At 44.8% G+C, this 13,118-nt stretch overlaps 1 protein-coding gene across 1 annotated transcript; it reads right to left on the bottom strand.

Annotated features, from left to right (window-relative positions):
• Positions 1-7,020: 7,020 nt before the first annotated feature.
• Positions 7,021-9,386, bottom strand: LOC123097590 (NAC domain-containing protein 2). Its single transcript, XM_044519372.1, has 3 exons — positions 9,049-9,386; positions 8,589-8,896; positions 7,021-8,060 (listed from the first exon to the last, which is right to left on the bottom strand). The coding sequence occupies exons 1-3, from the start codon at positions 9,212-9,214 to the stop codon at positions 7,461-7,463; spliced, it is 1,074 nt and encodes a 357-aa protein (XP_044375307.1). The 5' UTR covers positions 9,215-9,386; the 3' UTR covers positions 7,021-7,460.
• Between the last annotated feature and the right edge of the window lie 3,732 nt (positions 9,387-13,118).

The following is a 13,118-nucleotide window of genomic DNA, read 5'->3' as shown; positions in this document are numbered from 1 at the left end:
GTCTACCGGTCCTGATCAGCGATGGCGGAGGACAAGTTTTCTCAACGCCGCCGGAGGCGACGAGAGGACGTATAAACCCTAACTAGAGGGAAAACTATATGTGCCATTTTCGGGTTATATGCCCACCGTGACCCCTAGCTACCCGTTACATACACTTGGGTGGCCCAACTAACCCATTTCAAGTGAACCTCCCCAGACCGGTTTTCGCTCTTTCATTTTTTTCATTTCATTTTTAAGTTTATTTTTCCAATTTTCAATTTTATTTTATTTCCATTCTTCTTTATTTTTTCCTTTCCAAACATCTTTCAATTCATGAATACTTTTTGAATTTGCAAACATTATTTTGATATCATGAATATGTTTTTAAAATCCTGAACATTTTAAAATTTTGAGAAAACATTAGCAAATTTCCGAACATATTTCATATCATGATAATTTTTCAAATTCGCAAATACTTTCTAAAACTCATGAAGTTTATTTGAATTGGCAAAGTTTTTTGAGTCAACAATCATTTTTTGATATTTTGGAACAATTTTAGAATTTATGAACTTTTTTAAATGCATGAATTTTTTTATTCGTCGAAAAAATTAATCGATGGCTTTTTCTAAAATTGCTGACTATTTATGCAATTGTCAAACATTTATTAATAATTGCTGACAACTATTGGAATTTACGTGCATTTATTCAAATTCATGAATAAGTTTTGAATCCGCAAACATTTTTGCAAAATTGTGACCATTTTTTGATTTCCCGAGCGTTGTTTTCAAAGTCGTTAACAATTTATGAATATGCGAACATCTTCAAATCATGAGCATTTTTTGAATCCCTGAACATTTTTTGAATTCACAAACATTTTATGATTTTGAAATGTGTTTTTCAAAAATTCACTTTTATTTTAAAATCAATAACTTTTTTGAAATCCTGAATCATTTTGAAGTAGAAAAAAAGCAAAAAAAAACAGGGGCCAGCCCAAAGGGCGCGGGGGGGGGGGGGGGGGGGTGTTGCGCGTTGTGTCTCCTCAGCGTGCACTATGGGAATAGGGCAGTGTGGGGGCATTTTATCAAGAGGCAAAGCAAAGATGGATCATTTATCAATTGCAATGTAAGGTGGGGCATATCGGCCGGGGCAGAGCAAAGCTGGGCCAAATGTTCAATTGGCCCATGTGGAATGGGGGCTCCCGAATAGGAGGTAAACTCTTCACTCAAAAAAAAGAATAGGAGTTTTTTTAGGGGGGGAAAGGAATAGGAGGTAAACTCTATTGAATGCTCACTGCGTCATGTAGTGCTTGTTTTGTACAGGAGTCGAGCGGACGAATGCAGGATGGGCTGGCCCATGTAAGATATTGTTCGTTCAATACATCCTGTTATTTCGTCTCTTCGCTAAAAAATGGTTATTTCCTCTCTCTTTTTTTCTTGTTCTTTGATGGTATATTTTAGGTTTTTATTTTCTTTTCTTTGAAAACTAAAAATGTTTGTGCTTTCACGGAAATTCTTCGTAATTTTAAAAAATGTTTGCCTTCTGCAAAAATGTTCAAACATTTTCAAAAAATATTCATGTTTCCAAAAGGTTTTCGAAAGTTGGAAAATGTTCGGATTTCTAAAAGTCTAATTTTTTTAAAAAAATTGTGCTCTAGAAATATTTAAGTTTTTGTGGAATGCTCGCGAATTTGAAAACATATTGACGATTTTGAAAAAAATATTTGTAAATTATAAAAAATCTTCATAATTTCATAAAATATTCGAAATTTTGTATAAAAGTTATCATTTTTTTAAAATGCTGGTGCTTTAAGAAAACTTTACAGATTTGTAAAAATGTTTGCGTTTTTTTAAAAATCATTTTTTTTTAAACATCCGTGCTTTCAGAAAATGTTCGCAAATAGATAAAAACTAACGTACAAAATCTTCATACTTTTGAACATAATATTCTTGATCTTTCGAAAACTGAATGATATTCAAAGGTTACTAAAACAACGACTATGTGGGAGGCTGACACTTCGACACTTAATACGTCATATAGGAGGTTCTAAAATAGGAAGCGCCCAAACCAATATCCATTGGCCCTCTTCTTTGTTGTAATTGCTCCCAGAAATGCATGCTCCACTTGGATGATTTATATAATGAAACATTTGTTTACTTAACTATTCAGTTCATATATTTCTGAATAACATCTTCTTCTACGTGTAGCCAATACTATCACATGTACGCCCTTGTTAGAGTTTGTGAGTAAAAAAATTACTGCAACTTGGATGGACAAATAACGAGCGGTGCCCCTTATGCAATCGAGCTCCTGAGATGGTTGCAGACCTTATTTTGCAATGTCGCTACTGCATTCGAATTTGGCACATGGTAAAAGATTGGCTTGGAATGCACCTTCTTGAGCTCTCCATGTAGAGCAACTTCAATGACATTTATCCTTGGTGGGATCATCTTCTCCGTCATGCCCATAATAGCCACCAAAGCCGTGGGCTCTCTTACCATGTCAGTTTGGTGGGAGATCCGAAACGAGAGAAATTCATATGTTTTCAACAACAACAAAGCATCAACATGTGACATTGTCCTATCGAGAATCTGAAACGCAGCCGACCGTTGGGTCTTCGTGGGGGCTAAGCATTTGGGTATTTGTATGTCGGAAAAGTAGGCTTTTGTATGATAGGGTTAGAATCTCGAGACAAGAGTGCCTCACAAAAAGGATGACCTGAATGCGTCCATACCGCAACACAGGCTTCAGTACGGCTGTAGTTTGCCAATTGATGTGCTACCTATTTTGATATCTACTAACTTTCCGAGGAACAAACTCTAACTTCCATGCGAGATTTAATCTCAGCAGCTAGATGACCATAGGCCAACCTGAAAAGAGTATCGTCTAAGAGGATGGGCAACATAGGATGTGTTTGGTTAGAGGGAGATGTTAAGGTGGATATGGGCATACCTATCCAGCTGGATAGGGATAGCATATTTTTCTGTTTGGTTGTGTGGATAAAGTTAGCCTATATTTTGTTTGGTTAGAAGGATGAATCATGGTTGGGGATACCATTTTTCTGTTTGGTTGGTGGGTGAGACTAGCCCATTTTTCAATATGAGGCAATCAAATATGATACAAAAACATTTGTAGAAAGAAGGAGTCATACCCAAACAAACTCATCAGTAGTACAAGCTAAATGTTAACTTCAATACACATCATAGTTCAACATTTCCATATGTAAAACACAAGTGAATAGAGCACATAGTTCGACATTCCATATAGTACTAGATCAAATATATATAGTTATACAACCCATGCATAGTTCAATGTTTTGGTTGTAATCAAAAGAACAAGTCCGTACAACCCATAGCTCCATTGTTGGTTGTCATCAAAAGCGTAAAGTTAAACACCCATATAAGATCAGCATGCTTCAGCTTCAGGAAAGGTACTCTTCACATACCTAGAGACCCAAACCTTTCTTTGAACACCCCCCAGAACCTTGAATGTCGTTGCAACACGAGGATTGTCAACCAAATAGGCATAGTAATGAGCAACGGAGTCCACATCAAAGCCAGGGAGTTCTTTCATCTCATCCCAAAGACCATCAATGGCGGGGTTGACGTCGCTAGCAAGTTTCTCAATGGCAACAACAAGCCTTTCACTTGAAGCCATTATAGTTGCAACCATCCTATCTTCTGCAGAAGGATTAGTTTTGGCTTTCTTCAACTTGGGAGCGGCTGACTCATCACAAATGTGTGATTGGGCAACCTCTTCATTCGAGGCAACAACTTTGTTGGTTTTCTGTTCTTCAAGATCAATCACCTCCATCGCTAAAGGGTCACTTGAGTCTTTTGCATATTGCCCCGTAGCCATGCATGCTCCAACGATAACCAGCATCTCCTCATAATGTTTAATAGGCTTGTTCAGGAAGGGTTCATCTTCTTTGTGGTCCTTTGTAAACAAAAGTAATCATTTCAGTAAGGAATGTGAGTATAAATAAATTCCAGCAAGTTATAATGCATGAAAGAACTCATTTCAGCAAGAATTTGGCTATAAAAGCTCATTTCAGCAAGAATTTGGCTATAAAAGCTCATTTCAGCAACTAACATGGAGTATACATAAGGTCCAGCAAGTGGTAATGCATAAAAGAACTTATTTCAACAAGAATTGGGCTATAAAAGTACTCATTCCAACAAGGAAATGGAGTATAAAAAGTTCCAGCAAGTGATAGTGCACGAAAGAAATCATTACAGCAAGTATTAGGAGATATGGAACCAATTTCAACAACTATTTTACATTAGAAAACACATTTCAACAAGTATTTTGGACAAATGGAACCAATTCCAGCAAGTACTAAAGGGCAGGAAAATAGATACCTTAATATGGTTTGTGTAATGCTCATATGCAAGCACACAACACGCATATGTTCACACCACCACTGGCAGCTCATGTACGCAAGCACGCCCGCGCAATTTGCCAGCTTCCTACATCTGCTGCCTGCGTGCGAGGCACATCTGTTGCCGCACTGCCCTTGCCTCTATCTCCCACGCCGCCCCTGGATCTACCTCCCGTGCCACGCCTAGCTACAGATGCCGCCGGCACCACGCCCAGCTGCAGCAACCGCCGCTGCTGCACCCATCACCGGCCACCGCCGCCGTCGCACCCATCTGCGGCTGCCGCCGCCGTGGAAATCCCGAACGGGGGACTAAGGATAGGAAGAAGATAGCGTTAATGCACCGACCTTGAGATCCGCCGGCCGTCTATTCGATTTGCAGCCGCTGTCACCGACGGGAGACGAGACGAGAGATTTGAGGGAAGGAAGGGGGAAAAGATAGGGTTGGAGAGGTGGGCGGGGCCGAAAACGTTTCGGCGCGAGCCTGGCTGCCCATGTCCGCGAGATATTCGCGCGCGCGGAGCCGGATTTTTGGTGAATATTCCTAGCATCGGGTTAAATATGGCTATCCATGTCCCTTACGTGACTATCCCTCCAACCAAACACATCCACAGTCGACGAAGGGCCCGTCCCTATGCTTAATGGCCAGTCTTTTGCCAATTTTTTTAAAACAAACATACACAGCGTTGTCACATGTGTTTTACTACCAAGTCCTAGTACTTGTTTATTTTCACCAACCACGTCTCTGCTGTATTTTGCACTCCTAGTACCTAAGTTTGGAACATAGCACGACCCATAGAAAAGTATGAACTCGCCATCATTGCCACAAAAGCAGCCAGTATATAGTATCCCTTGACTCTGGAGGCATGGGTTCGGTATAAGCGTGCTCAATCTCTCCACCATCATTTACATAAAATTGCTTTATAACTGAAAGGCCAGCGATCAATCATGAATTAGCGGATAATAATCAAAGCTAAACGCCCCTTGCTACAAGATAACATATCATATTCACGCAACTTGCCCTATGTAGGTAGCGTCAAAATAGCTGCCCTCCGGTCCTTCCGACCTGCTTCTTTGTTTCCCTGCCGCCTGCATGGGCTCACGAACGGCAGTGCGCTGGACGGATTCTAGTCGTCGCCAGAACCCTCACGCCCGCCACGGCAGCAATTCCCCGTCACTCCGATGGCTCCCCAATCGTTAAAAACGTACGTAGCGTATGGTCCGCATGAGCACCGGCTCCTAATCTAATCAATGGAGCGCCGCGCGTGACAGAGAAGTGGGAACTGAGGCCTCCCTCAGGTGGCCCGTTTCCGATTAACAAGCATTATCCGGCGAGAAAATTTGGCTCCGGCCAGTGGCGAGGGGATACGTGAGAGGCCGTCTCGCGCGAGCTGCCACTGCCACAAGGGGAAAACGGCTGGGCGACGGGAGGTGGAAGATGGAATATACTTCTGAATCTTTCGTTAAACTACTATCCGAGGTCTTTTGGTTGCCTTGCCGTCTTACCGTGAGATTCAGAGAGTTTGAGGAATGTTGTGCCTTATCTGCATGCATGGCGAATAAAGCACGAGTCGGAATGATCCTATTGTTTTCAACCTTTGTTTCAGGACATAGATGGAGTGGGTGGTCAATGCGCTCTACTTACTTCATTACTTGCGTGTGCGGCATGGAAAATTTTACCTGTGGATAAGCATCTCCGCCTTAGGAAAATATAAATAGCATGGCACTAGCAGATGACTAGATGTACATGGTGCTATGGAAAGTAACAACCAGGTAGTAAAAGCTAATCCACACACACGGGACATGGAGAATGGATTCGTTTATTCTTCAATTATTATTTCTCTCAAGGAAGGACTCTGCCGGCTGGTAAAAGTTAAAAACACTCGATGTAGTACTACTCTACATTTCAAAGCAGAATAGTAGTACTCCACCAGTTAAGTCGGGAAAACTACAGAGCCGTAGAAAACCTCCACACCCAGATCCAGCAATCCAGCTAAGCTCAACATGCATGAGGTCCTGCCAGCGCCTTGACTTTTTGTTGAATCATCATCCCTTCGTCCGCCTTATCGTGATTCTTGATGATGGATCTGGAGTACTCATGGATCTGCTACAGTAAATCAATAATTAGAGCTGTCCTCCGGCTGTGGCTCCAGGGGACCTGCACTGCACTGAAGTGCACCCATCCATCCATTAATTGATCCCACTCTGAGCCGCCAGATGGGCCATTTTTTGTTTGATCCGTGACATGGATGTTCCTGGACTTGTTGATGTGCATGGCAATATTGGGATGCCTTGGTGGCCGGACAAGATTCTACATGGACAAAAGGCCTCTTGGCCAATCTGAAGAAAACTTCAGCCGGATGAAAAGGCTGTCACCCATCCGCTACCTGAACTGAAAGCTAAACGCCATCCACAACTTGCCTGCTTTTGGCCAATTATTAAATGCCCGGGTTCCATATTCTTCTTTCGCCCGTCCTTTATGTGTTTTTCTGGCTATTTCCCCTTCTTCTGAATGGACTAATTATGTTCTTGGAGCAGGTGTTCGTACTTGTGATTTTCTCGTGCCTTTCTTTACTTCTTGTTTTCTTGGATTCGATAATCTTCTCGTGTGTGGCTGAACATTTCTGTATACAAACCCTTGAGTACAATAGTGAAACATGATACAGTAAGATGAATTAATGGTTCCATTAAAGAATATATTTTCGCTGTTTTACATCTTTTGTTCCAGGCTTTCAGTCCGTCGATCTCAGTCTCATCAAGCCCTTCCTAGCACGGTCGTAAGCTTCAAGTACATGATTGTACTGCATGCCTAGGAAACAAAAATATTGTGTACACACTACAAACCATATCTACTAGTATGATCCATGGACCTAAGCTAGTCGTTCGACACGCGCGCGCGCGCGCGCGCGCGCGCACACACACACACCTGCAGTACAATCCCTTTCCCTATATATTAACCAATAATTTGTCTAATTTAGACCTATCTTGCGCAATAGACCCCAATAATTGTTCTTCAAATCATCAGTTCGCCGGTCGTATATAATTCAGACTGATGGGGTTGAAGTAGTATAGTGTGTATCCACCGTCAGTTCATCCGATCCCCATGTTAGAAATGGAGCAGCGTCTGATGGCCCTGGCCCAGTGACCCCTGCAAGGTGTTGTTGCCTGTTTGGAACGTTGTTGCACCCAAGCAAGAACTGTTCGGCTTCTTGCCCGTCACCGCCGTCGCGGGCTGGTTCGTCGGCCGGTTATGGTCACCGTCCTCCGACGGCCTCTTGCGCTTCCCGGCGGCACCCTCGCCTGCCACCGACGTCGAGGCCGACGAATCCATCTGCCCAAGCTGCGACATGTTGTTGCCGCCGCTGTTCACATGGAATTGGCCCATGATGGGGTGGCCGAAGAGGGCGGCGTGTTGATCGTGCCGTGCCATCAGCGCGTGTCCGCTGTCGTCGAAGAGCTGCGCCAGCGAGTACTCGTTGAGCAACTCTGATATGGACGGGATCTTGGGCATCCTCTGTGTGCCACTGGCCGCGGCCTGCAGTGGGTAGCCGCCGGCGCCGCCTTGCATGATCATGCCGGCGCTCGACATGGGGCAGGCGCCAGCGCCAGAAGGCTCGTCAAGCTCGTGGTCGGACAGCGGCGGCACCGCCATCGGCGACACTTGGCTGGTCTTCTTGTAGATCCGGCACAGCACCCAGTCATCCAGCTGCATACATATATGCCAAGACGGATCACACGTAGTATTAAATTTAATTAATGAAAAATCTAGAAATAAATGAATAATACTTGCAATCAACCAGGCGAAAGATGAATCAGTCATTAACACGCGTATGCATCAATCAGGCCTATCATTGTCGGATCTATTGACTTCGCGCCACCATGCCAAGTATGCCTAAAGAACATTTCTTTAAACGAGACACGCACATTAAAGCAGCTCTTGCGTCCAGTCGCGAGCCACTGCACAACCCGATTCCATTTTGGCACAACCTGACGTGCCGACGACACGAACCCGTACACCCTCCCGGAAAAATTGCTGTGCAAGTGCGCGGGCAGGTGCGTGCATATCGTTCGGTGCCACGCATGAAACTGCCATGACACCAATTCACATATATACTAAGATCTACTCCTACATGTAGTTTTATACTCTATACTAGGGTTTTGGGTGTTCAGTTCAGTTGATTTAATTTGTTTATATGTTTGATTGATTGCTGTACCGTACGTGCTGACGACTTACCCTCATGGAGGCGTTGCGGAACTTCATGGGGCGGTAGGTGTTGCCGGCGTGCCCGTCGGCGGCGGCGAGGCGGTATTCGTGCATGATCCAGTTGGTCTTGATGCCCTTGGGCGGGCGGCCCTTGTAGAAGACGAGGGCCTTCTTGACGCCGACGCTCTCGCCGGTGGCGCTGCAGCGGATGGGCTTGTCCGTGCCGGTGGCCTTCCAGTAGCCGGAACCCGCGGCGCGGTTCGGCCGGACACCGTTGGGGTACTTACGGTCCCTCGGCGTGAAGAAGTACCACTCCCTGTCCCCGTAGCTAGCCTTGGCTGCAGTTAATTAAGGGACCCCAAGAGAAATAACGGACGATTATTGAGATGAGAATGAAGCTAGCGCAAGTGGGAATCAAATGAATCGATCATCAGCATGAATGAATCATGATCTGCTTGGTGCAGAGGGGAGGCAGCAGGCAGGTACTAACATGGCAGGGCCCATGGGTCGAACTTGTAGATATCTACGTCGGCGATGATGGAGACGGGGCAGGGCGATTCGGCGGCGCGGTTGCGGAGGTAGTGGAGGATGAGCTCCTCGTCCGTCGGGTGGAACCGGAAGCCCGGCGGCAGCATGGCCGGGTCGGACATGATCATCGCCACGCCACGCGCGCTCGAGCTCGATGACAAAAACCCTAGCTAGCTAGCTAGCTTGGACTGCTAACCAGTCTTGGAAGAAGATCTGGTAGCTAGAGGGAGCTAGCGATAGATGAGCAGAGCTTGTAGGTATGAGAAATGAGGGGCTCGAACTTTTGGAGACGAGAGGGGAGGGGCCGCTTATATGGTTGCGGAATTTTGTCCTCTTGTGCGTGTGACGCTTGGCCATGGCCCGGCGAGGAGGGAGGGAGGCCTTCTCTGTGGTTTCGGGAAGGGTGTGTGTGGTTATCCTTGATTCGTTATTTCTCACGTCCGGCGTGATGGCGCCCGGGATTGGGCATGGGCCGCCATGACGTCGGCCGGTGAAACTTGCTGGCGCACGCACGTGTTGCCTGCCGAGCGATGGATTTGGGCCGAATCTCTCGCCTGATCCACCCGACACAACGGAATCCCACACCAAAAAAAATAGTCGGATCGTATAATCAGCAGGAAGCTTTGTTATTCTTCTTTCCTTGGGTGTTTGCCTAGGGATGCATGAGTCAGGGAGTAGAGACTAACATATAGGCAACTTCAGCTAGATTAACATGGACAGAAGAAAAAGGAAGGTATGCAATACGTTGACAAATTCGTGGGTCTAGTAGCAAGGTCAGATTTAGTTCGACACTACAGTGAGATGGCGCGGAAACAGGTTGCGAGGGTAGGATTTGTTTGTTTGGGCCTTTCTTGGCTAAGAAAGTAATATGCTACAGACAAGAAATTGGACCCCGTTGTAGGGTTAGTCAGGCAAAAGAAAGAAAGCGTAGGGGTACCATATGCAGCTTCAACCTGTATTAGCTTTGTCTTGTATATGAAATATGATTCGTACTATTCTCGTGCATATTACCTAGTATGATTTCGATGCGGTAGACCCATTATGCTAAACAGGCTATTTGAACTATTCTTTTCTTTCCAGGGACATACGTTTGAACTATATGTTGGAAAAAAATATGAGCAATTTACCAAATGATTTTTTACATCATTTACCAAATGATTTAATCCAACATTTTGCCTTGCATGAATGGGCTAAATGGACCTTTAGGATTTATTAGGAATTCTAAAAATGGTTATTGGGCTGGCTCAAAATAGACCAAATTTCAGTACTATAGAGTGCAAACATGTGGCGTGCGAGGAATGAGCTCGAGTGCAGATAAGCTATAAATCTTGAAACCGAATCTGGATATCTTTCCTTATTTCGGTAGGATATATGTCAACAATTAATGCACCGCAGATCTTACGATCTACTGGAGGTCGTGAAGAGGACAGAAGGAAGAGAGGTGTCTGAAGAAACCTCAATAGCGACGAAGGTGACACGATGCTTTTACGCAGGGCCAAGCCCCTAGATGGTAAAACCATATGTCGTGCCTACTAAGCTTTATTAATCAAAATGTGGATTACATTTGTGTAGGTGAGATCTACGGGGAGCTAGTTATGGGCCTTGTCTCCGAAGATAGTCGCCCTATGATGGAAGTCCACCAGCCCCTTGTAAAGGTAGATGGAAGCTAGTAATAAGGCAGCTATCGTTGTCGGATACAATACGATCGGGTGATCATATTGTTACAAGGAATGTATCTTCCCAAGCTTAATCCATGCTCGTCCTCGAGCATGAACACGACAAAAGAAATATATGTGAATGCTACCTAAACATGAATATGATTATCTTATTCAGTCTCATGAAAGTTTAACTCAAAAGAAATGTGATTTAAAGCAATTCTCCTTAGTTGATAACAAGCAAATAACATTAAAACATATAGATAAACAAGCTCTTTCTTTTCATGAATCAATGTGTCAAATCAATGTTTCCATTACCAAAGTTTTAGAGAAAATGTCAATATTATGTACGAACTTAGCATTATTCAATCTTCATCTTATAGTGACAACCTTATCATAAATTGGCCGCAAGGCCGATGTAGTACACAACTACGCAACCCTTCTGCATTATGCACTCGATACTCATGCAATACGTGAGTGTGGGTCTAGACCTTAGCACGTAATGAAAAACAAGTGAATAATGATGGGGGTTAATGAGAAGTAAAAAAGGAAGATAGTCTTACATCAATGCAACTGATCATTAGGCAATGGAGAGTCCTTATAATGGATGTTAATGTAAGGAGTAGGGATTGTCATGCAACAGATGCAATAGAGCTATGAATGTAGGAAAGCTCTCCCATGGACTAGTGGAGTGTGCATCCAACTTGCTTGCTCGTGAAGACCTAGAGCATTTGAGGAAGCTCCCCACTGGAATATATAGGCCAAGTTCTATAACATGAAGTCCCTATTAGTATATGAAACATGTAGCACATAAAAGCACTCTGTGAATGTAGTAGTGATACTTTGAAGCACTTTGTGATACTTGCTAAAACCAGGTGCTACTTCGAACTAGAAGTGTATGATAGAAAAACTAGTAGAGTTGCTCCCTCTACTCTCTCTCTCTCTCTCTGTGTGTGTGTGTGATGTAGGGTGGAACCCTAGGGCCCGATCTTTCACAATTTGGAGGGGGATTCCCGAAGAACACGAAGAACACTAGGGGAAAAACAAGAGGAAACACTCAAATTGACTTGATCCAATTACACATGTGCTAGATCCACATACACAAAGAGAGATACAAAGGTCCAAATCCAACACAAGAAGATACAAGAGGTAACTAGTTCATCCCAATCCTTGGAGGAGTTGAGATCTTGAGTCCTTTGGAGGATCTTCCCTAGATGGGGTCTTGAATCCACTAGGGATCTTCTCACATGGAGGTCTTGAACTCCATGGGAATGGTATCTCTCTCTCTCTCTCTCAAGAGAAGAGGTAGGTAGGAGCAAAGCTCACATACAGATGAGCTATCATATTTGCTATCCCTAGAAAGGAGGTGGAGGTGGTCTACTTATAGTCTTAGCCACGAAGGGGTAAGTGCATGGGCCTCTGGCCCGGCTGTGCACGCGCATGTGCCGGACCTCCGGAGGCTCGCGGGGGTCCGGACGTCCGAAGTGCGTCAGACTTCCAACGTTTTGCTTTTGGACATGTGGCACCGGATTTCCGGTAGGCGTCAGACGTCCGATGGCTGGAGGTTGTCGGATGTTCGGAGGTCGTTGTTCGTCCGCCGCTGTAGACTTGCCAGCTGTTGTCCTTCTGGTCGGCTGGGCGTGGGCGCGTCAGATGTCCGGTGGACGCCGGTCGTCCGGGCGCTGTAGAGTGTCGGACGTCCGGTGGCTTTCGGTCGTCCGACCGCTGTAGACTCCGCAGCCCTGTCTTCCTCTGTCTTCGCCTCCACGCTTCCCTCGCAGATGGTGTAGGCGTTCCTTGGCGCTTTCACTCCTCCACGTCGTCCGTGAAGCTCTGGCAATACCTATGCATGCACACGAGAGGAATGTCAAGTAGTATACCATCCTCAAAGGGGTCAAGTGAACACGTGTAAAGGAGATGATTCACTTTTATGTATGTGAAGTAGAGGTCGCATGTGTCACTTGCCAAATGGACTCTTGACATGGTGATGTCCGTAGGGTGCTCCGCATCATCTCCCCCCCCCTTGGTAAAGATCTGACCTCGGATCGAAAACCAAATCACCATGGGAAAGAGATGGCTTTGCCGTGTAGAAATGGATGATCACCAAGTACTCATCATCTTCAAGCTCGGAATGGGCACTCTCCAATGTCGCACCGTCTAGTGATTCCTTCAAAAGGAGCAAGTACAACAAACACTTGGAAACACAAATGTGGTTAGCGTTAGTGCAAAACCAAACATTCAAGAGGTGATTCACCCAACAAGTGTCTTCATCAAGCATAGCATATGGTGTGACAAAGGATTGTGACATGGCATGTAAGCATATCAATCGAGCACAAGCAAATATATCATGGGGGCAAGTATGCAATTGTGAGGTAGA

The sequence above is a fragment of the Triticum aestivum genome, chromosome 4D, assembly GCF_018294505.1.
Source record: "Triticum aestivum cultivar Chinese Spring chromosome 4D, IWGSC CS RefSeq v2.1, whole genome shotgun sequence".
In the NCBI taxonomy this organism is placed as follows: domain Eukaryota; kingdom Viridiplantae; phylum Streptophyta; class Magnoliopsida; order Poales; family Poaceae; genus Triticum; species Triticum aestivum.
Note: the sequence above shows the minus strand (reverse complement) of the source record. Positions and strands in the feature narration are given on the sequence as shown.

What these genes read in the sequence shown, in the direction of transcription:
- LOC123097590 (XM_044519372.1), bottom strand. Translation starts at nt 9,214, where the DNA reads ATGATCATGTCCGACCCGGCCATGCTGCCGCCGGGCTTCCGGTTCCAC. An exon ending in CGACCCATGGGCCCTGCCAT is followed by an intron (nt 8,897 to 9,048) that starts GTTAGTACCTGC and finishes AATTAACTGCAG; the next exon opens with CCAAGGCTAGCTACGGGGAC. An exon ending in TCCGCAACGCCTCCATGAGG is followed by an intron (nt 8,061 to 8,588) that starts GTAAGTCGTCAG and finishes ATATGTATGCAG; the next exon opens with CTGGATGACTGGGTGCTGTG.